Below are 25,496 nucleotides of genomic sequence, written 5' to 3'. Positions count from 1 at the left end.
ATCCCGGGATGCATTAACAGGGAAATCTCAAGTAGGAAGTAGAGAGGTTATTTTACCTATGTATTTGGCACTGGTGAATGTTGTGTCTAGTTCTGGTGCCCACAATTCAAGAAAGATGTTGAGAAATTAGAGAGGGTTTCGGAGAGCCACGAAATGATTAAAGGATTACAAAATGTGCCTTATGGCGATAGACTGAAAGAGCTCAATCAATTTAGTTGAACGAAGAGAAAGAAGGCTAAGGGGTGACTTGATTACAGTCTCTAAGTATCTACATGGAGAAAAACTATTTAATAATGGGCTCTTCAGTCTAGCAGAGAAAGGTGTAACATGAACCAGTGACTGGAAATTGAAACTAGAGAAATTCAGACTGGAAATAAGGTGCAATTTTTTAACAGTGAGGAAATTAACCATTGGAACAATTTACCAAGGGTCATGGTGTATTGTCCATCACTGACAGCTTTTAAATCAAGACTGGATGTTTTTCTAAAAGATCTACTCTAAGAATTATTTTGGGGAAGTTCTATGGCCTTCTGTCATATACAGAAGGTCAGACTAGATGATCACAGTGGTCCCTTCTGGCTTTGGAATCTATGAATCCATGATCTCATGACTACAAGCAAAACGTTGACAGAAAAAAAATACTTATTCCTGATTCAAATCCTGATCTTACACAGATGCCACTATGCCACCACTGTGATCAACTGCAGCTGGTCAAATAATATTTCTCAAATAATGTATTGATAACATTTCACAATATTTGTCCAGTTATTCATTGAATGTTTTTAGATGATTTTCCCAGTCACATACAGCCATACTGATAATTCAGGTTTCAGAGTGGTAGCCGTGTTAGTCTGTATCAGCAAAAGCAACGAGGAATCCTTGTGGCACCTTAGAGACTAACAAATTTATTTGGGCATAAGCTTTTGTGGGCTATAACCCACTTCATCAGAGGTGTGGAGTGGAAAATACAGTAGGCAGATATAAAAATACAGCTCATGAAAAGATGGAAGTTGCCTTCTAAGGTGCCACAAGGATTCCTTGTTGTTTTTACTGATAATTCAGGCAGTATATTTGCAAAACAAAGTATTCAATTAATTGTGTACTATTTTTAATAGATTATTGACAGATCCTCCTCTTAATTATTTACCTCGTGTCAGCCTCAACTCCCTCCAACAGTGAACAATTTGTAGTGCAGAAAAGGTAGCTTCAGTTTCTGTATTATTGAATTCTTTGCCTCACTAAGTCTTGATTGTGGTGATGGCTTTTATGTTGTGGACAGGCTTCTTTACCACAATTAGGATGTATCAATTGCTTATTAAAACAAAACAGAAATCAGATAAAGTCATTGAAACTAACAGGCTTCTGAGATATGCTATTCAGTGAGGTTCAGCACTAGTCAGAAGTACAGCAGGAGCCTCTCCACCTGATTGGAATCTTATACGGCACTGATGAGGTGCTGTCTCAGCCATTGAGCGAAATATGGGAATTTTTGCAACAATCTTTGTTTTCACTGTGAACATTTTGCACAGCTTTTAGATAAATGACTGCTTCTTGGAGCAACCAATCCTGGAACCCATAAGAGTAGAGGCAATTCTTGATTTAGTCCTAAGTGGAGCACAGGATCAGGTCCAAGAAGTGAATATAGCTGGACCACTTGGTAATAGTGTCATAATATAATTGAATTTAAATCCCTGTGGCGGGGGAAATATCACAGCAGCCCAACACTGTAGCATTTAATTTCAGAAAGGGGAACTATACAAAAATGAGGAGGTTAGTTAAACAGAAGTTAAAAGGTAAAGCACTAAAAGTGAAATCCCTGCAAGCTTCATGGAAACTTTTTAAAGACACCATAATAGAGGCTCAGCCTAAATGTATACCCCAAATTAAAAAACATAGTAAGAAAATCAAAAAAGAGCCACTGTGTGCTAAACAACAAAGTAAAAGAAGCAGCGAGTGGCAAAAAGGCATCCTTTAAAAAGTAGAAGTTAAATTCTAGTGAGGAAAATAGAAAGGAGCATAAACTCTGGCAAATGAAGTATAAAAATATAATTAGGAAGGCCAAAAAATAATTTGAAGTACAACTAGCCAAAGACTCAAAAAGTAATACCAAAAAAATATTTAAGTACATCAGAAGCAGGAAGCCTGCTAAACAACCAGTGGAGCCGTTGGACGATCGAGATGCTGAAGGAGCACTCAAGGACGATAAGGCCATTGCAGAGATACTAGATGAATTCTTTGCATCAGTCTTCACAGTTGAGTATATGAGGGAGATTCCCAAACCTGAGCCATTTTTTTTTAGTTGACAAATCTGAGGAACTGTCCCAGACTGAGGTGTCATTAGAGGAATTTTGGAACAAATTGATAAACTAAACAGCAATAAGTCACCAGAACCAGATGGTGGTATTCACCCAAGAGTTCTGAAGGAACTGAAACGTGAAATTGCAGGACTACTAACTGTAGTCTGTAACCTATCATTTAAATCAGCTTCTGTACCAAATGACTGGAGGATAGCTAATGTGACACCAATTTTTAAAAAGGGCTCCAGAGGTGACCACGGCAATTAGAGGGCAGTAAGCCTGACTTCAGTACCAGGCAAACTGGTTGAAACTATAGTAAAGAACAAGATTGTCACACACATAGAGGAACTTATTTTGTTGGAGAATAGTCAACATGGTATTTGTAAAGGGAACTCATGCCTCACCAATCTACTATAATTCTTTGAGGGGGGTCTACAAGCATGTGGACAAGGAGGATCCAGTGGATATAGTGTACTTAGATTTTCAGAAAGTCTTTTATAAGGTCCCTCACCAGGCTCTTAAGCAGAGTAAGAAGTCATGGGATAAGAGGGAAGATCCTCTCATGGATTGCTAACTGGTTAAAAGATAGGAAACAAAAGGTAGAAATAAATGGTCAGTTTTCAGAATGGAGAGAGGTAAATAGTGGTGTCCTCAAGGGGTCTGTACTGTGCCCAGTCCTATTTAACATATTCATGAATGATCTGGAAAAAGGGGTAAACAGTGAGGTGGCAAAATTTGCAGATGATACAAAACTATTCAGGATAGTTAAATCCCAGGCAAACTGCAAAGAGCTACAAGAGGATCTCAGAACTGGGTGACTGGACAAAAAAATGACAGATGAAATTCAGTGTTGATAAATGCAAAGTAATGCACATTGGAAAACATAATCCCAACTATACATATAAAATTATGGGGTCTAAATTAGCTGTTAGAAAAAGATCTTGGAGTCATTATGGCTAGTTCTCTAAAAATCTCCACTCAATGTGCAGTGGCAGTCAAAATAGTGAACACAATGTTGGGAATCATTAAGAAAGGGATAGATAATAAGGCAGAAAATGTCATATTGCCTCTATATAAATCCATGGTATGCCCACATCTTGAATACTGCATTCAGGTGTGGTCACCCCATCTCAAAAAAGATATATTGGAATTGGAAAAGATTCAGAAAAGGGCAACAAAAATTATTAGGGGTATGGAATGGCTGTTGTATGAGGAGAGATTAATAAGTCTGGGACTTTTCAGCTTGGAAAAGAGACGACTAAGCAAGGATGTGCTAGAGGTCTATAAAATCATGACTGGTGTGGAGAAAGTAAATAAGGAAATGTTACCTACTCCTTCTCATAACACAAGAACTAGGGGCCACCAAATGAAATGAATAGGCAGCAGGTTTAAAACAACCAAAATGAAATTTTTTTTACACAATGCACAGTTAACCTGTGGAACTCCTTTCCAGAGGATATTGTGAAGGCCAAGATTATAACAGGGTTCAAAAAAGAACTAGATAAATTCATGGAGGATAGTTCCATCAATGGCTATTAGCCAGGATGGGTAGGGATGGTGTCCCTAGCCTCTGTTTGCCAGAAGCTGGGAATGAGTGACAGGGGATGGATCACTTGATTACCTGTTCTGTTCATTCCCTTTGGGACACCTGGCATTGGCCACTGTCGGAAGACAGAATACAGGGCTAGATGGACCTTTGGTCTGACCCAGTATGGCCATTCTTATGTTCTTAAAGGTGTTCCTTGCAAAAAAAAATTCTTTTAAAAAAAAATCAGTGAACCAAATTCTGATCTGTTACATCTGTGGAACCCCAGTGGCTTACATGACTTGCCTGAATGTAAGTGGGAGCACAATATCACTGAATAATTTAAACATTATGGCCCCAAATCATCAGCACACTTAAGTATGGGCTTAAATGCTTTGATAAATAGGAATAAGAATATTTAAATGCTTTAAGTTAGATACTTGAATAATACTTTGCTAAATCAGGGCCTATACACTTTTAAACTCCAGAAGTACGTAATGACAAATCAAATTCTTCATTATTATGTTAAACAAATTCTATAGGTGGGCATGAACTGCAAAACAGAGATCCAGATTTCAATTCACCATAGCTTCCTCAACCAAAGTTTTGGGGTGTTTGTTATTTGGACCCAGGCCAAAGTGTTGTACCGAAATACCGTGGCTCACCATATCTAGTAAGTGTCATTTAATGATTCCTGATCCTTAAAAATATATCCACTTCCTCAGAAGCACTGTGTGTTACATATCAAACCATTTAAAAATAAGCTGTGCTCATGAGACAGTCGACATGTTATATCATATAGCTGTAATGACACATTGATCTTAGACAACTGAAATGAAATTTTCAGTGTTGGTCTTTCTGTTTCAAAAAGGCAGTCTGTTATTCCTTTAGAAAAACTATACAGTTTGTTCAAGAAGATTCAGCTCTTTTAAATGACCACATTCACTGAAAGAAGCATCCATGTAAAATAATTGTGGGATGTCAGACATTGCCAAATATGGGGAGAGATGCAGTAAATGTTCCACTGGCTTATATTTAGCTTCTGATTTAAAAGTGTTCTAACGCATTAAAATATGCATGGAAAAAACAGTTCATCAGAAATAAAAATGGCCTGAACTTTCAGCCATCCGTAAACTGATCAAACATTTTGCTCAGTTTGATAAAATACAGATAAGTGCAGTGCCAACACTCACAGTCCTCTGCAATCTCTTTACTTTGTCAAAACATTCTTTGCAGCCTCAGCAAGTTGAGGAATCTCTGCTGAGCCAGCAGCAATCTTCAAAATATGCAACCTCTCAAACCTCCTTAGGTTCAGAGGAGAAGGTAGTTCACATGGCAATTAAAGGCCTAAAACGTGAAATTTTAGCAGAGTGACAAGACAGAACCCATAAAACAAAATGTCAGGTCAGAGACCCTTTTCTTGACTATCAGCCAGATAAGGTTTGGACTAGAAGAGAGGGAGTTGGAAAGTCTATGGGCTCATTGACATCTGAAAGAAGCAGATAGAGATGGGACAAGGGGCTATATGAACCAAGAAAAGAAAGACGGGGAATTATGCTGATGGGAAGAGAAATGTGGAGTTTAAAAAGCAGGGTAGGAATTGGCTGTGTTTGAAGGGGAGAGGGACACAGACAGAATGTGAAAGCGAAAAATGGAAATGAAAGGAACTCTAAAGATCTAAAGATGCTCAAGCCTGTGTGTAGCTAAACAAAACCAGGGAGACTATGGAATGGCAAGAAAAATGTGAAGAGCAGTGGAGCATAGCTTGAAATACTAAGTGCAATTTCCTGCACTTTGGAAGATTTTAAACTAAGATTTGAACAAACAAGTACAGATGCCCCCCAACTTACGCAATTGTTCTGTTCCAGAAAGCCTTGCATAACTTGAATTTTGTGTAAGTCAGAAATGTATACCCATATGTTACACAAAAATTTCCGCAACTCAGAAATCCTATTTCTGGCTTATAGAACTTTTTCTGTAAGTGCAAATTTGTGTAAGATGGGTCTTGCATATCCCGGGGAGCATCTGTAGTCTACCTGCCATTTCTTTGGAACTCTGAAGTAAACTACTAGTGGTGAACTGCATTCTGTTAAAATGTAACCATGCTCAAAAATATCCCAGGCTCTAAAAGCACTCATCATATTCTCCATCAGACACAAAAGATATTAATATATTCTTTTAAAACCCTCTGTCAGCATTAGTTTTACATACAGAAACATTAGTGTCCCATACCAAGTTCCTGAACAGCGCTCCCAAATTTCCTTCATTCCACATTACAGGTACAATACACACAAATGTTTGACTTTGTAGAGTATTTTGCCACCAATCTTTGTCATAAATTAATAAAAATGAGAAGCTTACTGTGTCTCCCTTGTTTTTATTCTTTTCACTCAGCTTTCTTTCCTTCTCTATCAACCTGTCTCTCTTCCTTGTCTGTTTCTCCTAAGCAGAACTTTATCTCCCCTCTCCATGTGTATCTCACCAAGTTTCTGTCCCTCCACCTGTTCCCCTTCCATCTCATTCATTCCTGTTCTCACTTTCCCACAATCTTCACTCCCACATCCCTTTATCCTTCCGAGGTTTGTTTTCCTTTGCTTCCACTCTACTCTCTGTATCCTGTTTACTGTCCCTCCATGTTCTGTCTTCCAGCTCCCACTTCAACCCTATATTCTGATTTCTCTCCATAAGCTTCGCTCATCATTTTTGCTGTTTTTCCCAGCCTTTGCTTAGGCTCACATCTCTTTCTTGACTTCACCTTCCATTTATTTCCCATTCTCCACCAGCTCAGTCATCTGCCCCCAATCTAACTTCCACAAACCCCAGCCTCAACAATCCATCCTCTGCCCTCTAAACTTCTAAAATTGCTATTCTGCCCACAATCCAGACCCTTTCCCCTCATCTCCCCAGTGAATACTCTGGCCCTGAACAGTTCTTTGCCCTGATCCATCTTCTTCCCCCACTACATCTCTGAATACAGTATCTGCCTCCTCAGACCCCTAATCAGTTCCCAAGTCTGTCCTTTGCCCATCCCATCCCTGCTTAACCCCAGTGAATCTTCTGCCCACATCTTCATTAATATCCATCCTCTGAACCCCTCAGTCCCTCCTCTGCCCTTCCAATCCAATCTGATCCAGCTGCATCCTGCCTCCAATTGATTTTTCTGCTTTTCTCACCTCCCTGCTCCCTAATCAATTGATTCCCTACCTACTCCAATCATATTCCTCTTCCAATCCATCTTTTTCCCCTCAATCACTGTAACAAATTCTGTGCCCTCCAATCCATCTTCCACAATCCCTCCCCATCACTCCTGAAGCAATATTTCTAGTCCTTTGATTAAATAAGCATAAATCCCCCCCACAGCCATGCCCATTCAACCTATTCTTTATCTCCAGACAAATTCATCTTCTACCTCACACCCACTGGCAACTGATCACCCATCTTCCCCAAAAAACTGCTGCTCTCCTTCCCTCCATTCTGCCTACCGACTGATCTTCTGCCTTCAGTCCAGTGAGGAAAGCAAATGCAAAGGAGGCACTAACATTTGAAAAGAATGTATTTAAAAATGCAAATAGTTCCCAAACATTTTAGGCCATGTTCTCCCAGCTCTCTTCAAGTGCAAAGAAAATACATAGCTAACAAATTATAGTGAGATCCATGGTAAATATTAGTGTAGCAAGAACTGTATTTTCCCCTATAAAAGGTCAGGAAGCAAGAGTACATTGTACTCATATACAAACCCTTGTCCCAAGTGAAACATGTCAGAGATGGCTCAGTGTGCTGAGTTAGCATGGGTATAGGCATCAATTTAGGAATACAACCTTTGAGGCAAAATTAAACATTGTCAGAATCTACCTGGTTTTGATCTCCTGGTGTTTTTCCCATGTTTCATGAAAAAAAAATTCCATGTCCATGAAAAAATGTGATCAAAATTGGGCATGAAACTTTGTTTTAGAAATAGCTTTCTAGAATCTGAACATTTTGAGGAAGTTTTGTGATGCATTTTGAATTTTGAGCTGGGCTGGTCCCTGGGCAGAAAGGGAGGTTACATGGCATATATTAATGTTTGCTGATTGGCTGAGGCTGTCTCGTGTGCTCAAGAGGGTCAGCAGCTCCCATTGACCCGGAGCAGCGAACCTTGGCCAGTGGGAGCCACGATCAGCCAGACCTGCGGACGCTGCAGGTAAACAAACCGGCCCTACCCGCCAGGGGCTTTCCCTAAACAAGCTGTATCTCAAGTTTGGGAAACACTCCAGTCATAACATCAGTTTCATGATCTTGTTTATAAATAATTTTCCAAAAATAAAATGAGACACCAAATTTGTATGGAATATAACTCATTTTGGACCTAAAGTGAATGACATTTCTCAAAATGAGAGACAACTGTGAGGTATGTATAGGCCTGTCATCTTCGGGCAATCAGACCTCTTCCATGAAGAGGACACACGAAGTGCTGGGAGGGACAAAGGAAGAGAGTCTGTGACTAGGCCTGTTGGGGCAAGGGTGATTATGTAGGGACAGAGGTCCATGGCAGCTTCGGGGAGTTGCCTGTAAGTTTGGACATTTCAGCTAAGTATCCAAGCTGATCTCCAAACCTGAGGTTTCCCCATCACTAAATTTACTGTCTCCTATTTTTATGAAGTTTTTCAATGTTAAGGGCAGTTTACTGTATTGTTTTCTATGTTAATCTGTTCTGTTCTATTCATTATCCTAGATGCAGGGCAAAAATTATTTAAAGGGATAAAATTAGTGCATTATTGAATTATATTGGTTTCAGTGTTATGAGGCAGCTGGGGAAATTGAAAGAGTTTAAGACGCTCCATATTTCAGTAGACCATGGATCCAAAAAAAAGAAAAAAACATAACCCAGAACCAAGGATGTTTTGGCTTCTGAATTCAGATCCAAAACCCGATGCCTAAGATTTTGCCCAAACTAAAATACACCCAGCCTCATTCTATCCTTAGGTATTCCTGTGTGCCATACCCAAACAGTGGTATTTAGCTGTTCTGTTACATACAAAAATTATTTTTACATGGGCAGGTTGAGACGTCCTCAGTTTTCTTTTTGATTGCTGTTGCTTCAGTTTTATTTATTTCATGTAAGGTCTGTCAAGAAAACTCATTTTATTCTCTATGGAGGAGGTCAGCTCACAGTATCTTCTACTTTTGCCTAACACTGTTATTTTATTTAACTTTCATTTGCTAATCTCCAGTACTTTGAATCTCAGTGGGTAGAATAGAAGGAAAAATCAGTAATGCTTTGCATATGGTGGCATGACACCAATGGGAATCTGGGAGGTCTGTCTTACTTTGTGCCTGCTGCCGTACGCCAGTTGCTGGCATTCACGTTGAAAGCTCTTCTCTCTTGATTAAACATGGTTTGGTGCCCCTGAATGCTAGGGAAACTTTTTCTGCATGATTTTGCTGTGTGTCTGCAGTGCCAGGGTCCCCTTGTGTTTCCTAGCGCAATGGTTAAAGTCTCTCACATTCTATGCAACTCACCCCATTCCTCATGCAAGGTAAAGTATCTCTAGATAGTCTATGCACCATCCTCCATCCTCTGCAGCCACAGTATACTCCCCTCTTCCTCTCTGCATCCATAACAGGTGTGTGGTTAACCAAACAGAATGTTTCTCTTTCTGTTCCTTTCAAGCTCTCTCCTCAGCTAAGAACTCAGCCACAGTACTGTGTGTTAGAGGGAGTTTGCACATCTTTCAGACATTTCAATGTGAAAAACCAGATTTTCGAGGGCACAAATGGCAATTACGCCCCAACTCCTATTGAAAATCAACATCAGTTAGACCTCTAGCTGTCTTTTGTGCCCTTGAAGAACTCCCCTCTATCAATCCAAAAGTTGGTTTTGAAGCATAGACCAGTATTTATTAGGATCAGCAAATCTCCAGAAACTTTAAGCACAGATTCAGTTCAGAGAAGCATATAAAACATTTGGATCGTCATACATAAATAAATAACCAGACAACTAAAAGCATATAGCTAAAGAGCAGCACAGTACTTATATTCAAATATTTTTCAATGTGCTAAAAGAAACATATGATCTGACATTTCCGCCTCAGCCAGTTCTCTCTCAGAGTGAGTGGAGTAATCCACAAGTTGAAATAGAATTAACATCCTTATGTTTAAACACCAAAACAAGCCTTTGACATGGGACCACATTGGATTATTTTCTTAAGACAAATATTTGAACTGTAGAAAAAAGTGGCTGTCAAATGGTTTTCTGCTACCAGATTAAATATTCAATTTAAATAAAAACAGATTTTGAACCATATTTTGCCTTGCTTATCTCTGCTTCTCAAAATAAACTTGTCTCTCAGATGTTTTTCTATTTATAAAATGTGCTGACATTTTGCTGTCATAATAACAAACACAAACATTGCATAGGATCAGTATCCAAAAATGAAAGCTCCAAAAGAAACTATTCCAACCCCCATCAAAAATAACATCCTCCAAACTCCCAGTCTACCCAGTCAGGTCTCTTGACTCTATTGAAGTCAATGGGACTACACAAAGGGCATAAAGTTAGCCATGTACTAATGTCTTTGCTGGATCAGGGTTATAATACCTATAAAATCACCATGTGGAACTTTTGTCCATTTATTTTAATTGGGTTTGGTATGCTGCATCATACACTGATTGGGAAACATAATATATGGATAGAGATTTTTTTAGAAGTGATCATGATTAAAATATGTTGTGTTCAAAGTTTAATGACTAAAACATAAAATGGAATCCATCAAATTATACTTTTCTGCTGTTTTTGCTCATGATCATGTTAAAACTAGGAAGAGAGATTGTGACTAGATCACTGAAAGAAAAGAACTAGTTAAATTAATGGAGGATTGTTCCATCGATGGCTATTAGCCAAGATGGTCAGGGATGTAATCTCATGCTTAGGCAGCCCTAAACCTCTGACTGCCAGAAAGTGGGAGGGGAAGATAGGGTGGATCTAGGGTGACCAGAGGTCCCAATGTTATAGGGACAGTCCCAATTTTGGGGTCTTTTTCTTATATAGGCTCCTATTACCTCTCAACCCCTGTCCTGATTTTTCACACTTGCTGTCTGGTCACCCTAGGTGGATCTTGCCAAAGTTGCCCAGTTCTCTACACTCCCCCGGAAGCTCTGGTACTGGCCGCTGGACACTGAGCTAGATGGCCCAATGGTCTGACATCTGACACAGGATGGCTATTCTTATTTCAGTCCAGTACTTTACATGTATTTCTCCTGTTCCATATTCCTTATATAGATCAGGGTGGAGAGACAATAGATATGAAGTATACATAGCTTATGTGCATGTGTTTGTACATACTAAGGACTTACACCTAGACAGTAATTTTGGTTTGAATGGTACTACAGATAACACTGTTCTTTTTATACATGTTCCTGAAGTGTATGTCCATTGTTCTTTATTTGTCATGATTAAATACTATTGTTTATATTATAGTAATTTATATAAATATTTTGGTTTTTATCTTTAAAAAGATAACACCACTCACCCTGGTTTATTATTCTGTGATAGAGAATATTGGGGAAGAGTTGCATTTGCTAGAGCCCCTTTTTGTGCAAGTTTTGGAGAGTATAAATCAAAAAGTGCATGGCCTGACCAATATTAAGTGTTCCACCCTAGAAGAGAAAGTTGGCCCTATGCCGCCTTTCCAAACAGGTGCATTCTTCAGAAACATAGGATGGGGGAAATATTCTGTGTCTGATGTGGAACATCCAAATGACTGAGGATAAAATTCACCCTTGGGCAGAGGGCCCACACAAGTCCTGTTCACCTCCTAAATGCTGTATCAAGTATTTTGAGGGCTTGTGTGGATCCTAAGTGATACATTAGGCATGTGCTGGTGAATTTCACCATGAATGTGCGCGATAAAGTAATGTATCAAGCAGTTTGACTAATGGCACATGCATGTCTGTTCCAAAGATCCAAATACTATAAGGTGAGTGCACAACTGGTTGAAAGACCATTCTCAAAGAGTAGTTCTCTCTCACTGTCATACTGGGAGGGCATATCTAATGGGACCCCTGTGGGTCAGTCCAGGGTCTGATACTATTCAATAGTTTCATTTATGACTTGGATAATGGAGTGCAGAATATGTTTATAAAAATTGTGGATGATGCCAAGCTGGCAGGGGCTGCAAGCACTTTGGAGGACAGGATTAGAATTAAAAATGACCTTAAACTGGAGAATTGGTCTGAAAGCAACAAGATGAAATACAATAAAGACAAGTGCAAAGTACTTCACTTAGGAAGGAAAAAAATCAAATGCACAACTACAAAATTAGGAATAACTGGCTAGGCAGTAATACTGCTAAAAGGGAAGGGGGCTATAATGGATCAAAACTGAATATGAGTCAACAATGTGATGCAGTTGCGAAGAAAGCTAATGTTCTGGGGTGTATTAACAGGACTTGTCCCACTCTACTCAGTACCAGTGACACCTCAGCTGAAGTATATATGGGATATGGGCATACCTGGGTTTGTGACTATGATGATAAAAAAGTAGAGTTATGAGCTTCTATCAGGAAGGCAGCCATGTTTCAGACTTGGACAGCAGATAAGGTAATATATGGTTTGCTGCCATCTGCAGTGTGGACACAAATGTTGAAGAGTGCTACCTAGGCCAGTAAATTGTTACAAACTCAGTAAAAAATGATAGTGTAAATTAACTTTGATTCTAGTTCAATCAGCTTCTTTGAATTTTATTTTTCTGGTCAGAAAGATTTGATCTAAACTGTATGCTCACTCTTTGCTCTATACGCATGTTCATGAAAATTTTGCAACTGCTATTCACTGGCGTGTTTTAATTTCAAACTATATTTGTAGGGAGAGGTCACATCCGGCAAGTCACATAACATTTTTATTTTGTCATTGATTGGCTGTTCTTAACCCTGATCATCAGGAAGATCAGCAGTGGCCATTTCACTTAGCTTCACAGAGGGTGGAGCTGGGTTTTAGGTAAGCTGTCTGATCCAGCTGGAAAAATTATGGAGGGAATCATCCCAAGCTCTTTGTCTAACTCTGGAAGGCACTTATGTAGCTGAGCAGAGCACAGAGTTATTTTTAATGCCATCAGCTAGTGGAATCTAGCATGTCTTCATTACATCAATACTATTACTGTTATAGTTTTGTAAAAGAACATTCCCTGGGCCTGATTCGGATATCCCTTGTGCTGGTTTTACATAGGTTAGCTCTTTTGATTTCAGTGGGATTACTTCGGATTTACACGGAGGTAAGTGAGATCAGAATTAGGCCACCTGAATCCATGGGCAGCAGTTTCCCACACATGGATAAACCTTGCTTCAATGTCCATATCTAGTCCCTGTAACTGACTATCCCAGGAAGACAGTAGCCTAGATTAGCTCATCATTATTCTTAGTCCCATCAATTGGTGAAAATCATGTGTATTGTTATGGCATTTAACCTCATCAATGCAGAGGTCAGTCATGATTAGTGTTTTGTGTACAAGTGTGCTAAGATGGGGCAAATAAAACTAATTATCCATAAAATCATGGGTGGAGTTTGACGGGCAGGGTGTGGCACTGCACCCCCAAAATTGCAAGCTTCGGACAGACAGGCAGCCTGAGTGTGCAGTGTCATGAGTTCCACAGAGGAGACAGGAGACTTCTCCCAGCTTGGGACCCTGTGAGGCAGGGAGTCAGAATTTTGTTTGTAAACAGTATCAGAGGGGTAGCAGTGTTAGTCTGTATCCACAAAAACAACGAGGAGTCCGGTGGCACCTTAAAGACTAAAATATTTATTTGGGCATAAGATTTTGTGGGTAAAAAACCCACTTCTTCAGGTGCATGGAGTGAAAATTAAACATACAGGCATAGATATATTGGCACATGAAGAGAAGGGCATTACTTTACAAGTGGAGAACCAGTGTTGATAAGGCTAATTCAGTCAGGGTGAATGTGGTCCACTCCCAATAATTGATGAGGAAGTGTCAATACCAAGAGAGGGAAGATTGCTTTTGTAGTGAGCCAGCCATGCCCAGTCCCTATTCAAGCCCAAATTAATGGTGTTAAGTTTGCGAGTGAATTGTAGCGCTGCAGTTTCTCGGTGAAGTCTGTTTTTGAACCTTTTTTGTTGAAGGATGGCTACTTTTAACTCTGTTATTGAATGTCAAGGGAGGTTGAAGTTTTCTCCTACTGGCTTTTGTATGTTGCCATTCCTGATGTCTGATTTGTGTCCATTTATTCTATTACATAGAGACTGTCTGGTTTGGCCAATGTACATGGCAGAGATGCCTTGCTGGCACGTGATGGCATATATCACATTGGTAAATGTGCAGGTGAATGAGTCCCTGATGGTGTGGCTCATGTGGTTGGGTCCTATGATCATGTCGCTAGAGTAGATATGGGGATAGAGTAGGCAATGGGGGTTGTTACAGGGATTGGTCCCTGGGTTAGTGTTTCTGTGGTGAAGTGTGTAGTTGCTGGTGAATATTTGCTTCAGTTTGTGGGGCTGTATGTAAGCGAGGACTGGCCTGTCTCCCAGGGTCTGTGAGAGTGAGGGATTGTTTTCCAGGATAGGTTGTAGCTCGTTGATGATGTGCTGGAGAGGTTTTAGCTGGGGGCTGTATGTGATGGCCAATAGTGTTCTATTATTTTCCTTGTTGGACTTGTCCTGTAGTAGGTGACTTCTGGGTATCCGTCTCGCTCTATCAATCTGTTTCCTCACTTCTCCAGGTGGGTATTGTAGTTTTAAGAATGCTTGATGAAGCTTGTGTAGGTGTTCGTCTCTGTCTGAGGGATTGGAGCAAATGCGGTTGTATCTCAGGGTTTGGCTGTAGACAATGGATTGTGTGTTGTGTCCTGGATGAACACATGGCCATGTAGGTAAGTATATTGGTCAGTAAGTTTCCAGTATAGGGTCAGTGGGTTTCCAGTATAGCCAGTGGGAGAACACTTTAATTTCCCTGGACACCCAATAACAGATTTAAAAGTAGACATCCTTCAACAAAAAAACTTCAGAAACAGACTTCAAAGAGAAACTGCAGAGCTACAATTCATTTGTAAACTTAAGACCATTAATTTGGGCTTGAATAGGGACTGGGAGTGACTGGCTCACTACCAAAGCAATTTTCCCTCTTGGTATTGACATCTTCTCATCAATTATTGGGAGTGGACCACATCCACCCTGACTAAATTTGCCTTGTCAACACTGGTTCTCCACTTGTAATGTAACTCTCTTCTCTGCATGTGCCAATATATTTATGACTGTATCTGTAATTTTCACTCCATACATCTGAAGAAGTGGGGTTTTTTACCCACAAAAGCTTATGCCCAAATATATCTGTTAGTCTTTAAGGTTAGCTCAGTAAGGTGCTGGACTCCTCGTTGTTTATAAACAGAGTGATTTAACAGGTAATTAAGATAAGAAAGGGCTGTTAGGGTGTTTCCTAAAGTTAAATGATCTGTTCCAAGCTTGGTGAACTGCAAAAAGTAAGAAGCCTACATGATAGAAAGTAATTATAGATTTTTCTACAATTATTTCAGTTGTTGGATTCAAGAGGTAGTAACAAAGTTATTAATATTTTTTTTGGAAGATAACTGATTTTTTTAGACAAAGGAAATTCAGTAGATATAATCTATCTGGATGTCAGTAAGGCATTTGATACAGTTCCACATGAGAAATTATTAGTTAAATTGTAGAAGATGGGGATTAATATGAGAACTGAAAGGTGGATAAGGAACTGGTTGAAAGGGAGACTACGATGGGTCATAGTGAAAGGTGAACTGTTAAGCTGGAGGGAGGTTACTAGTGGAGTTCCTCATCAGTCTATCTTATTTAACATTTTTATTACTGACCTTGGCACAAAAAGTGGGAGTGTGCTAATAAAATTTACGAATGACACAAAGTTGGGAGGTATTGCCAGTATGGAGGAGGACCAGAATATCATACAAGAAGATCTGGATGACCTTGTAAACTGGAGTAATAGAAATGGGATGATACTTAATAGTGCAAAGTGAAAGGGGATGCATTTAGGGACTAACAACAAGAATTTTTGCTGTAAGCTGAGGATTTATCAGTTTGAAATGACAGAGGAGGAGAAAAACCTGGGTGTATTTGTTGATCACAGGATGACTATCAGCTGTCAATGTGATGCGGCCATGAAAAAGGCTAACATGATCCTGAGGTGCCTCAGGCGAGGTATTTCCAGTAGAGACAGGGAAATGTTAATACCATTATATAAGGCACTGGTGAGACCTCATCTGGAGTACTGTGTACAGTTCTGGTCTCCCATGTTTAGAAAGATGAATTCAAACTGGAACAGGTGCAGAGAAGGATGATCTGAGGAATGGAAAATGAACCTTATAAGAGGAGACTCAAAGAGTTCATTACATTGCAATTTTAAACCTAACCAGTGTCCCATATGTGACTTGCCACAAGATGCCAGAAACTGTTAGTATTAGAACTGAGTAGGTCTAATATTAATTTAATTTTCTTTTTTGATATAGGAATCCTGTCCTGTCAGATAATTTCTAAGTTATTATCTGCAAAAAAAATTAGAGTTTTCAGTTTCCTAAGTAGCCCCTGGAACCACAGTTAAAGTTGCCCTCCCTCCCCCAAAAAATTTGAAATGGTGCCCCTGTGGGCTGGCACAAAAATCTCCTCCCCCTTCCCCCGCCCATGCATGGCCCTGTTGGCTTGACTGGAGCCGCCTTCCCAAATATAGAAGTCAAACTGCACCTATGCATAAAATGCTACCATGTGTAACAGACAGCCATGGAAGAGTGGAACTTCCTCCTCCATCTTTAGGGGGGTGTCCCACATTCCAAGAAAAGTAAACAAACACACTTGAAACCAAAAGGTAAAACACAGTGCAGTTCCATAGCATAACATACTGCTATACTGTATCTATGTGCATGTAAAACTAAGGCTATGTCTACACTAGCATTTTTGTTGGCAAAACTTTTGTCAGGCAGGGGTGTGAAAAAACTCCCCCCGACTGACAAAAGTTTTATCAACAAAAGCATCGGTGTGGACAGCGCTATGTCCGCAGGAGACACTCTCCCGCCAACATAGCTACCTCTACTCGTTAGGGGTTGTTTAATAACACCAGCAGGAGAGCTCTCTGCTGCCAGCATAGAGTGGCTACATGGGAGACCTTACAGTAGTACAGCAGTGCCACTGTAAGGTCCGTAGTGCAGACATAGTCTTGTGAAAAGGGAACTAATGTTTGATTCCCAGTCTCTCGCCCTGTTTTCCATTACTGAAAAATTCTATTCAGTTTTTCCTTTAAATACATTCATTTAATCTTTTTATGGGGGCTGTGAGAAAACTCTCATAATTTTTGTATAAAATTAAAGATAGCACATTGCATTCTTTAAAGACAGAAAATCTAACAGCAGCTGTCATTTTAGGCTGGCAGGGTTGCCTAGTGCATAGAGCACTGGACTGGGACTCAGGAGACCTGCCGCAGGGCAACTCATTTCTCGTCCCTGTGCCTCAGCCTCTGTGTCTGTAAAATGAGGATAATGATACTGACCTCCGTGATAAAGTACTTTGACACCTACTGATGAAACGTGCTATGTAAGAGCACTTTTACTATCTTATTTTTTAAAGACAAAGATGAGTGAGACGCAATCTGTAAAAACCCCAGACTGCTGCAGAAAGTACAGTCGAAATAACTACAGCCTGAATTCACAGAAGGGCTTAAGCACTGCAACACAGACATGCATACACACTCTCCCCCCTCCGCCATTCTGTGTGGCGTTAGGTGTACTCGGACCACAGCTACTGGATGGGGTCCCATTACGTGAGATAGGTGAGGCAACACCTGTCTTAACCTGATCTGAGGATCACACTGGAGCTTAGGAGTGAGATACATGTTCTGGTTGCTGCCTGAGGCAGAAATTTAGGCACCTAGGGAACCTTTACAGCAGACATTTACGCACCGAGCGAGTTTAGGCACCTACGGGTTTAAGCGACAGCTGAGCAGGGGTTTTGTGGATTGCAGTAGTACCTAAATCAGGGGTTTAGATGCTTAAGTCTCTCTGTGACTCTGGGCCTACTCTCTGGGCTGCTTTAATCAGAATTTCTGTAATGGATCTTGAGCAACAGCAAACACAACAAGGGGGAATCCCCTGTGTCCCAAAGGACTAGCTCTTTAGGGCAACAAGAGGATTTTTGCCTGGTTTTCTCCAGTGCTATTATTAGTTATTTGTATTATTGGAGTGCCTAAGAGCTCCAATCATAGACCAGGGCCCCATGTGCTAGGTGCTGTACAAACACAGAACAGACAGGCCCTCACGCTCATTTTTCCAATACCTCATTGTCATTCCTCCAACAACCTCATTTGCCCCTTCAGATCACACTCCCCAGCCTCCACAGCTCTCTCGGCTTTATCTCTACTCATCTTCCTGTTATTTGTGCCAGCTAGTGCCCCAGGTCGTGCACCATCATGTCTCACTTTTTCTCTCCACCCAGAGTGAATAAATATTTGAGAGCATATTGACAGCTCATTTATTATTGCTTTTTACACAAAAGATTGGTTAAAAAGAGTTGTGGATAGTGACAAACTGGTATAAACAGAAAAGGGGACTCTGCTGGATGATACAGTTAAAGTCACCCCGCCAAGCAACAAAAAGAATACCTTTTGATCTAGGTGACCAATCACAGGGCACACACAGTGATCTATGAATAGTAAGTAAGTGTTTGTAGTGAAGAGTTTGCTAATAACCCACTGGCTACATGTGTTCACACATTATTTACTGAACAATTGTGAAAAACAAATCAGTACAAATAATGTTTTGGATAACTAAATAGCAGGAAAAGGGTTAAAATAACAGGATTATTTATTTGCAAGGAAAGATCTGATCACCTCTAGCTGATGGTTTATAGGACAGACATCATAACATTGAGAGAGAGAGGAACAATAGAGTCAAATATAGATGGGCAGATGGTGGTTAAAAATGGAGAACATGAAATCAGCATAACCATAGAAGGAAAGCAAAATTCTTACAAAATGCCTCCATACACAAGACAACAAGGGCTAATCTCTAAAATACTGTGCGTAATTAGCATATGAAATTAGGGCCTGCTCCTTTCCATGGATTTCAGTGGGCACTGCATCAGGCCCTGAGTGTGACTGCATGTAAAAACTGTGACTTTGGGCTAGACAATTAAGGACACCTTTGCAGACTTGCAATTTTGAAAATTAGGCCTTCAGTACCCTTCACAAATATTGTACATGATACAGAGCATGGTCAAGAAATACACAAAATTCAAACAGAAAATACCAATCCATAATGTACGGAGTATATAAAAGACAAAAAAAGTAACCCATAAAATAGGATGATATGCAAGGCAATCATTTTTTTCAGTTAGCTTTCTAGATTATATGCATTTGAGCCTCTCATTTAGTTTAATAGTTTTATTAATCCAGTTCCTTTTCAAGTTATCCTCCACAATTATATAATAGCAAAGTAAAAAAGTATCCCAAAGTGTTATATTATTAAAATGTGTCCTTGTAGTAAGTGGCAGTCAGAAACATAGGTGCAGAAAGTAGGAGTGTGTGGAGTACTGCAGCATCCCCAGGTTTTATGCAGGGCCACTGGCCCCATGCCCAGGGCTCCACTCCCCAGCTTGGGTCCTGGGGGCCAGCCCTGCGGCCCGCTCCCCAGCCACTAGTTCCACACATAAAACCTGGGGGTGCTTCCCATGCCTCTGCTCTGTTCCCAGCCCTCCGCCTGCACTCTGCTGGCCCCACTGCCCAGCTGCTGGCCCTGTGCCAGGGTCTCCGCTCCCCACCACTGGCTCTGTGCCCAGCCACACCCCCCACTCTCAGGCCTCCACTCCCAGGGTCCTGCACCCGGCCAGGGCTCTGCTCTTGGCCCTGCTCGTGGGGTTCCAGCTACTGACTCCTGCCCGGGGATCCATTCCTGCCCCCATACCCGCCTTCAGCTGTGGCCTCGGCCACCTACCCCTGTCCAGGTCCCCCCCTCCCGGAGACACAGCCCTGCTCCCAGACTCAGCTCGGGGGCGGGAGGCACAGACCGGAGTAAGGGGCTGGCTTGCAGCACACTCACTACTAAAAATATTCTAGCACCACTGATCAGAAGTCAATGTGATCAGACATGTCTATTATCCAAAACATACAAACAAACAAAAATCAGACCTTGCATCATTTTTAACTATATCTAAATTTTGTTGTATCGTAAGGACTAAAGCCTGCCAAATTAATGCTTCTATCTGAAATTGTTATGCAAGGCCTTATTATTGATGAAGCATTTTTTTTAAAATGTGTTCAAACTAAAGCTCATGGTGAAAGTAATTTGTAATTTGATGCTGTGTGGAATAGTCAGACATGCCCGTCTGCAGGACTTATGGGAACCATAAAGAGATTAAACCTCTCATTCCTCACTTTGGCAAGTGATCTCTTACTTTTAAATAAAGGTCAATCTGTCTTTACAAAGAACACAGGGAAAGCAAGCTTAATAGTTTTCCCTGCCGAACCTAGAACATAACTATTTAAAACATAATTAACAACGAGGTGTCAGTCGCTGATTGTACTTTTTCCTTTTTCTATGTCTGGGAAGTTTTGGCATCCCCAATTAGTTTTAATAGGGGGCACTGTACTAGCTATCAAATTGACAGTCTTGACCTGCCCTCTGGAAGCAGCTGTAAAACAATATTTGGACAAATTAAGATAAATGCCTCATTGGAAACATGACTAATGTTACTACAAAATGGATATTCATGTTTTATGCCATGATGTAGGGTTTTTTTAAAATCTGGTATGCATGAAGGCAAGGACTTTGTTACTGTGCATAAGAGATGCTGGAGAGAAAAGACACTAGTTACATTAACTCATTTTAGTTCCATATTTCAAATTTCTCTTTTGTTTAAAAGTATCTGTGACTAGTGAGTTCACTGTTTTCCCTTATTACCAGAATGAACAGCCATGCCATCAGCTCAAAACTTAGATATGCTAATTCTTGCATCAAGGCCAGGGTTATTATTATCAGTTTTGGGGATACTCTGATTAGGCAGGGGTATCAAACAGGCAGCCCCCAGGCCAGATCTAGCCAAAGGTATGTACGTATGCAGCCTTCATGACACACAGATGCTCAGGAATTGATTTATTTTTTAAGAAAATTTTCAGCGCTAATGGCAGCAGAGATAACCTTCCAAATGTGAACCAAATATAATTGATGTAAAGGTATCTGCCTGAGTTTGCAGACAGTATGAAACAATAGTGCAGAGATTGAATGCCCCGACCCTAAGTCTATGATTACAGTCCAAATTACACTTTCATGCCCGCATTAAATATGTTTTAATCACTGAACATTGTTAGTGGAAGGAATGAGGATGACAATGAGAGCAAAGCAAACCTACTGGGTTGGGAATTGGACATTACTGAAGAGAAAGAAATGCAGAGGAAAAAGCAAAGTAGAGTCACGAAGGCAGAGATGGGGGAGAAACACAGAGAAAGCAGGAAGGGAAAGGAAGAAAAACAAAGGGGAGATATAGTGGCTGGCCCAAAGATGGGAGGACATATCACTGAATGACAAATGCAACAAGAAGAAGAAATCATAACTAACTAAATTTTTAGGCCCAAATTCACAAAGAGAGTTAGGCATGAGTCACCTAAGCTAGCCAATGGCTATCCTAAACCCCACTAATTTCAGAGTCAGGCACCTAAGATGCTTGACTCTAGGAAAGAGGATCCCAGTTCATGGCTCACCAGTAAGACAAGCACTTCCCTGCAGTCTGGACTTAGCACCTAAGTCAGTTTCTGAGAGAATGAGTTAGATCCTGCCTCACTCCGTACAAAAGACCCAGAGAAGGTGCTGTCACCACCACCCATCTTAGAACCTCTAGCTGAGTGGTTAGAGCACTCACCAGGGATGTGGGAGACCCACGTTCAATTCACCCCCTCTGATCCCTGGGGGATTGCAGGCTCTAACCACTGAGCTATGAGATATTCTGATGTGGGAATCTCTCCTTTTGAAGCTGTTCCACTGTGGATAAACACTTAAAGAGTCATTGGGTGAGGAAGTGTGAACATGATTCTTCAGGTTAGTGTTTAGAGCACTTACCTGGCAGTGCGAGACCCAGTCCCCCTACTGCAGTGAATCCCATCCTTAGTTCCTACATAAAAACCATATTTTTCATTTGATCTCTGTGTAGGGCGACCAGATGTCCCAATTTTATAGGAACACTCCCGATTTGGGGGTCTTTTTCTTATATAGGTGCCTATTACCCCCCATCCCCTGTCCCGATTTTTCACATTTGCTGTCTGGTCACCCTGTCTCTGTGCAAACTTCAGACTGAAAGCAATGGGCATTCCACTGTGAGAAGTATACAGTCCAGAATATACACCCAGTGCCAGGCCCTAATTAGTTTAGAATTTAGCCTGGGGGACTCAAGGAGTTGGTAAAGGGGTGCAAAGACATTGTCAAATGATCTAAGCCTAGGACTAATGTCTCAGAAATCCTGAGTCTAAACATTGGCACCCCTTGTAAAGTCACTCAGTTTTCCTATTTCAAATCAGTTTTCCCACCTCCCAGGAGTGTACTTTTAGGACTGATTAGGTATCAATCAGCTGGCATTTTACAAACTTCAACTTATTTCGAAACGTTATTTTTACAGAACTTTTCTCTTCTACAATACATCAAGTTGTGTCTCATAACCGTTCCCATCTGATAGCTCTTTGGTGATGTATATGAAATGAGTCTGTGTTCGCAGTATGGTTCTGCTGCAAATGAGCAAGTAAACCATCATCAGAACTGATACCTTTGTTGACAGGTCACAACAGAGAGACCAAGGATTTAATGGCATATAGGACAAAAGAACCAGAGACACAGGAAAAGCTATGCATTTTGCCAATCCTATATTTGTTCAGTTCAGCTCTTTCACGAACACTATATTTATTTTAAGAGGTAATCAAATAAATTACAACATTTAGGGATTGGTGAAAATTTAAATGGATCTGCATTTAGTTGAACAAACTGTGTAAGTATACACATTAAAGTAAGAAAAATAAAGCAGCATGTAGTTTTGTACATATAAGCTTATTATAATCCACATTCATTCTGCCTTTCTACTTTTGTAAAATTTATTCATGCTTTTTTGTTTGCTACATTTCTGTGATTTATCTTTTTTTCTAGACAGAGGATGTGGCAAGGGACTGGGAAAATCTGTGATTGATTCACCCAGCAAAACTCAACTCAGATACAACATTCCTTCACTTTATTTTTTTCTAGTTTTTCAGCAAGAAGACCAAATAATGCCCAAGCTCTTCTGGTTCCTAATCGCTTGTTCTATTCACTAGTCAGATCCCACCACCTGAAAACAGTGCAAACATACTGAATTTCAAAGCATCCTCCATCTCAGGCGCTCTTGAAAACTAAAACCAATGGCTGAGAAAAAACAAATATTTTACCTGTTTACCATCAACCCAATAACACTGATGTGTGGAAACTCTAGTGAACTCTTTACAAAGACATTAGGCTTCCACATGTTGACCCTTACCAAAAATACATGATGAAGATACTTGGGTTTGCTAACTGCTTTTCTCATGATTAATGTGCTTCTGCAATTTACAAAATCTTAATATTTTTTATTCCACAAGAACTTTGCTACTTAAATTAATGGCGGCCAGTTATAACTCCTTGGTGCCTTTTAGCACGTCCATGTTAAAAAAATTTCATGCTGTTTTGCCCTTCCTGACTAAAAAGATACAGTCCTTAAACACTTGCTTTGTTCTTTATTCTAGGTCATGGGTTATATGGGACTTTTGAAATGTTGTCCTCCTGGAGGAAAACTAGAGAAGACCAACATGTTAAAGAGAGAACTGCAGCTGTGTTTGCAGACTCCATGCTCTCCTTTTCTCTCACCACTGCCATGTACCTGGTCACTTTTGGAATAGGTGCCAGTCCCTTCACTAACATTGAAGCAGCAAGGATTTTCTGCTGCAATTCCTGTATCGCAATTTTCTTCAACTACCTCTACGTACTCTCCTTTTATGGTTCCAGCCTGGTGTTTACTGGCTACATAGAAAACAACTACCAGCATAGTATCTTCTGCAGAAAGGTACCAAAGCCAGAGGTATTGCAAGAGAAGCCTGCATGGTATAGGTTTCTTCTGACAGCCAAATTCAGTGAGGACACAACCGATTCAGAGGAAACAAATACTTATGAAAGTCATCTTTTGGTTTGTTTCCTCAAACGCTATTACTGTGACTGGATAACAAACACTTACGTCAAGCCTTTTGTAGTTCTCTTTTACCTTATTTATATTTCCTTTGCCTTAATGGGCTACCTGCAGGTCAATGAAGGGTCAGACCTTAGTAACATCGTAGCAACCGCGACACGAACCATTGAATACACTACTGCCCAGCAAAAGTATTTCAGTAACTACAGCCCAGTCATTGGGTTTTATATCTATGAGTCAATAGAATATTGGAACACAAGCGTTCAAGAAGATGTGCTAGAGTATACTAAAGGGTTTGTGAGGATATCTTGGTTTGAGAGCTATTTAAATTATCTTAGGAAACTCAACATATCTACTGGATTGCCCAAAAAGAATTTTACTGACATGTTGAGGAACTCTTTCCTGAAAGCCCCCCAGTATGCCCATTTTTCAGAGGATATCATCTTTTCCAAGAAATACAACAACGAAGTTGATGTAGTAGCTTCAAGGATGTTCTTGGTGGCTAAGACTATGGAAACCAAGAGAGAAGAACTCTATGATCTCCTGGAAACCTTGAGGAAACTGTCTCTCACATCCAAGGTAAAATTCATCGTTTTCAATCCATCATTCGTGTACATGGATCGTTACGCCTCCTCGGTGGGAGCCCCCTTACAAAATTCCTGCATCAGTGCTTTATTTCTGCTCTTCTTCTCGGCATTCCTGGTGGCAGACTCTCTAATCAATGTCTGGCTCACTCTAACTGTTGCCTCAGTCGAATTTGGAGTCATAGGTTTCATGACCTTGTGGAAAGTGGAACTGGACTGTATTTCTGTGTTGTGCTTAATTTATGGGATTAATTATACAATTGACAATTGTGCGCCACTGTTATCAACCTTTATCCTGGGCAAAGATTTCACAAGAACTAAATGGGTAAAAAATGCCCTAGAAGTGCACGGGGTAGCTATTTTACAGAGCTACCTCTGCTATATTGTTGGTCTGATTCCTCTTGCAGCTGTGCCTTCAAATCTGACCCGTACACTGTTCAGGTGCTTGTTTTTAATAGCATTAGTCACCTTCTTTCACTGCTTTGCCATTTTACCTGTGATACTGACTTTTGTGCCACCATCCAAGAAAAAAAGGAAAGAGAAGAAGAATCCTGAAAATCGTGAGGAAATAGTGTGTGTCGAAATGGTGGATATGGATAGTACCCGAGTGGTTGACCAAATTACAACAGTTTGATTTGTTTGTTTGTTGTCTTTTCACAGTAGGTCTTATTGAGAGAAAAGAGATCATTATTGACTAAATATTGGATTTTTGATTTTTCTTTTCCTAAACTAAAACCAAGAATAGCCAAAATGGTGGGGGTGGGGAAAAAAAGGGGAAATTGTACATTAATTGGCCTCCATAACAAAGGTATTATTAGTGAAAGAATTTATACACACACACAAAGAGTGTGAATTTTAGTCACTTGTGGTAAGATCTAAGAAGGGAAGATGGGTTACTAAGCACTG

At 40.4% G+C, this 25,496-nt stretch overlaps 1 protein-coding gene across 1 annotated transcript in view; it reads left to right on the top strand.

Annotated features, from left to right (window-relative positions):
• The window catches only part of PTCHD1 (patched domain containing 1), a 43,666-nt gene extending 18,406 nt beyond the window's left edge, over positions 1-25,260 (top strand). Inside the window, exon 3 of the mRNA XM_050936512.1 lies at positions 23,570-25,260. Within this exon, the coding sequence (XP_050792469.1) occupies positions 23,570-25,224 (1,655 nt within the window). The 3' untranslated portion in view covers positions 25,225-25,260. The remainder of the gene's footprint in view (positions 1-23,569) is intronic.
• Positions 25,261-25,496: the final 236 nt, after the last annotated feature.

Source organism: Gopherus flavomarginatus, chromosome 1, assembly GCF_025201925.1.
Source record: "Gopherus flavomarginatus isolate rGopFla2 chromosome 1, rGopFla2.mat.asm, whole genome shotgun sequence".
Classification (NCBI taxonomy): Eukaryota; Metazoa; Chordata; order Testudines; family Testudinidae; genus Gopherus; species Gopherus flavomarginatus.
Note: the sequence above shows the minus strand (reverse complement) of the source record. Positions and strands in the feature narration are given on the sequence as shown.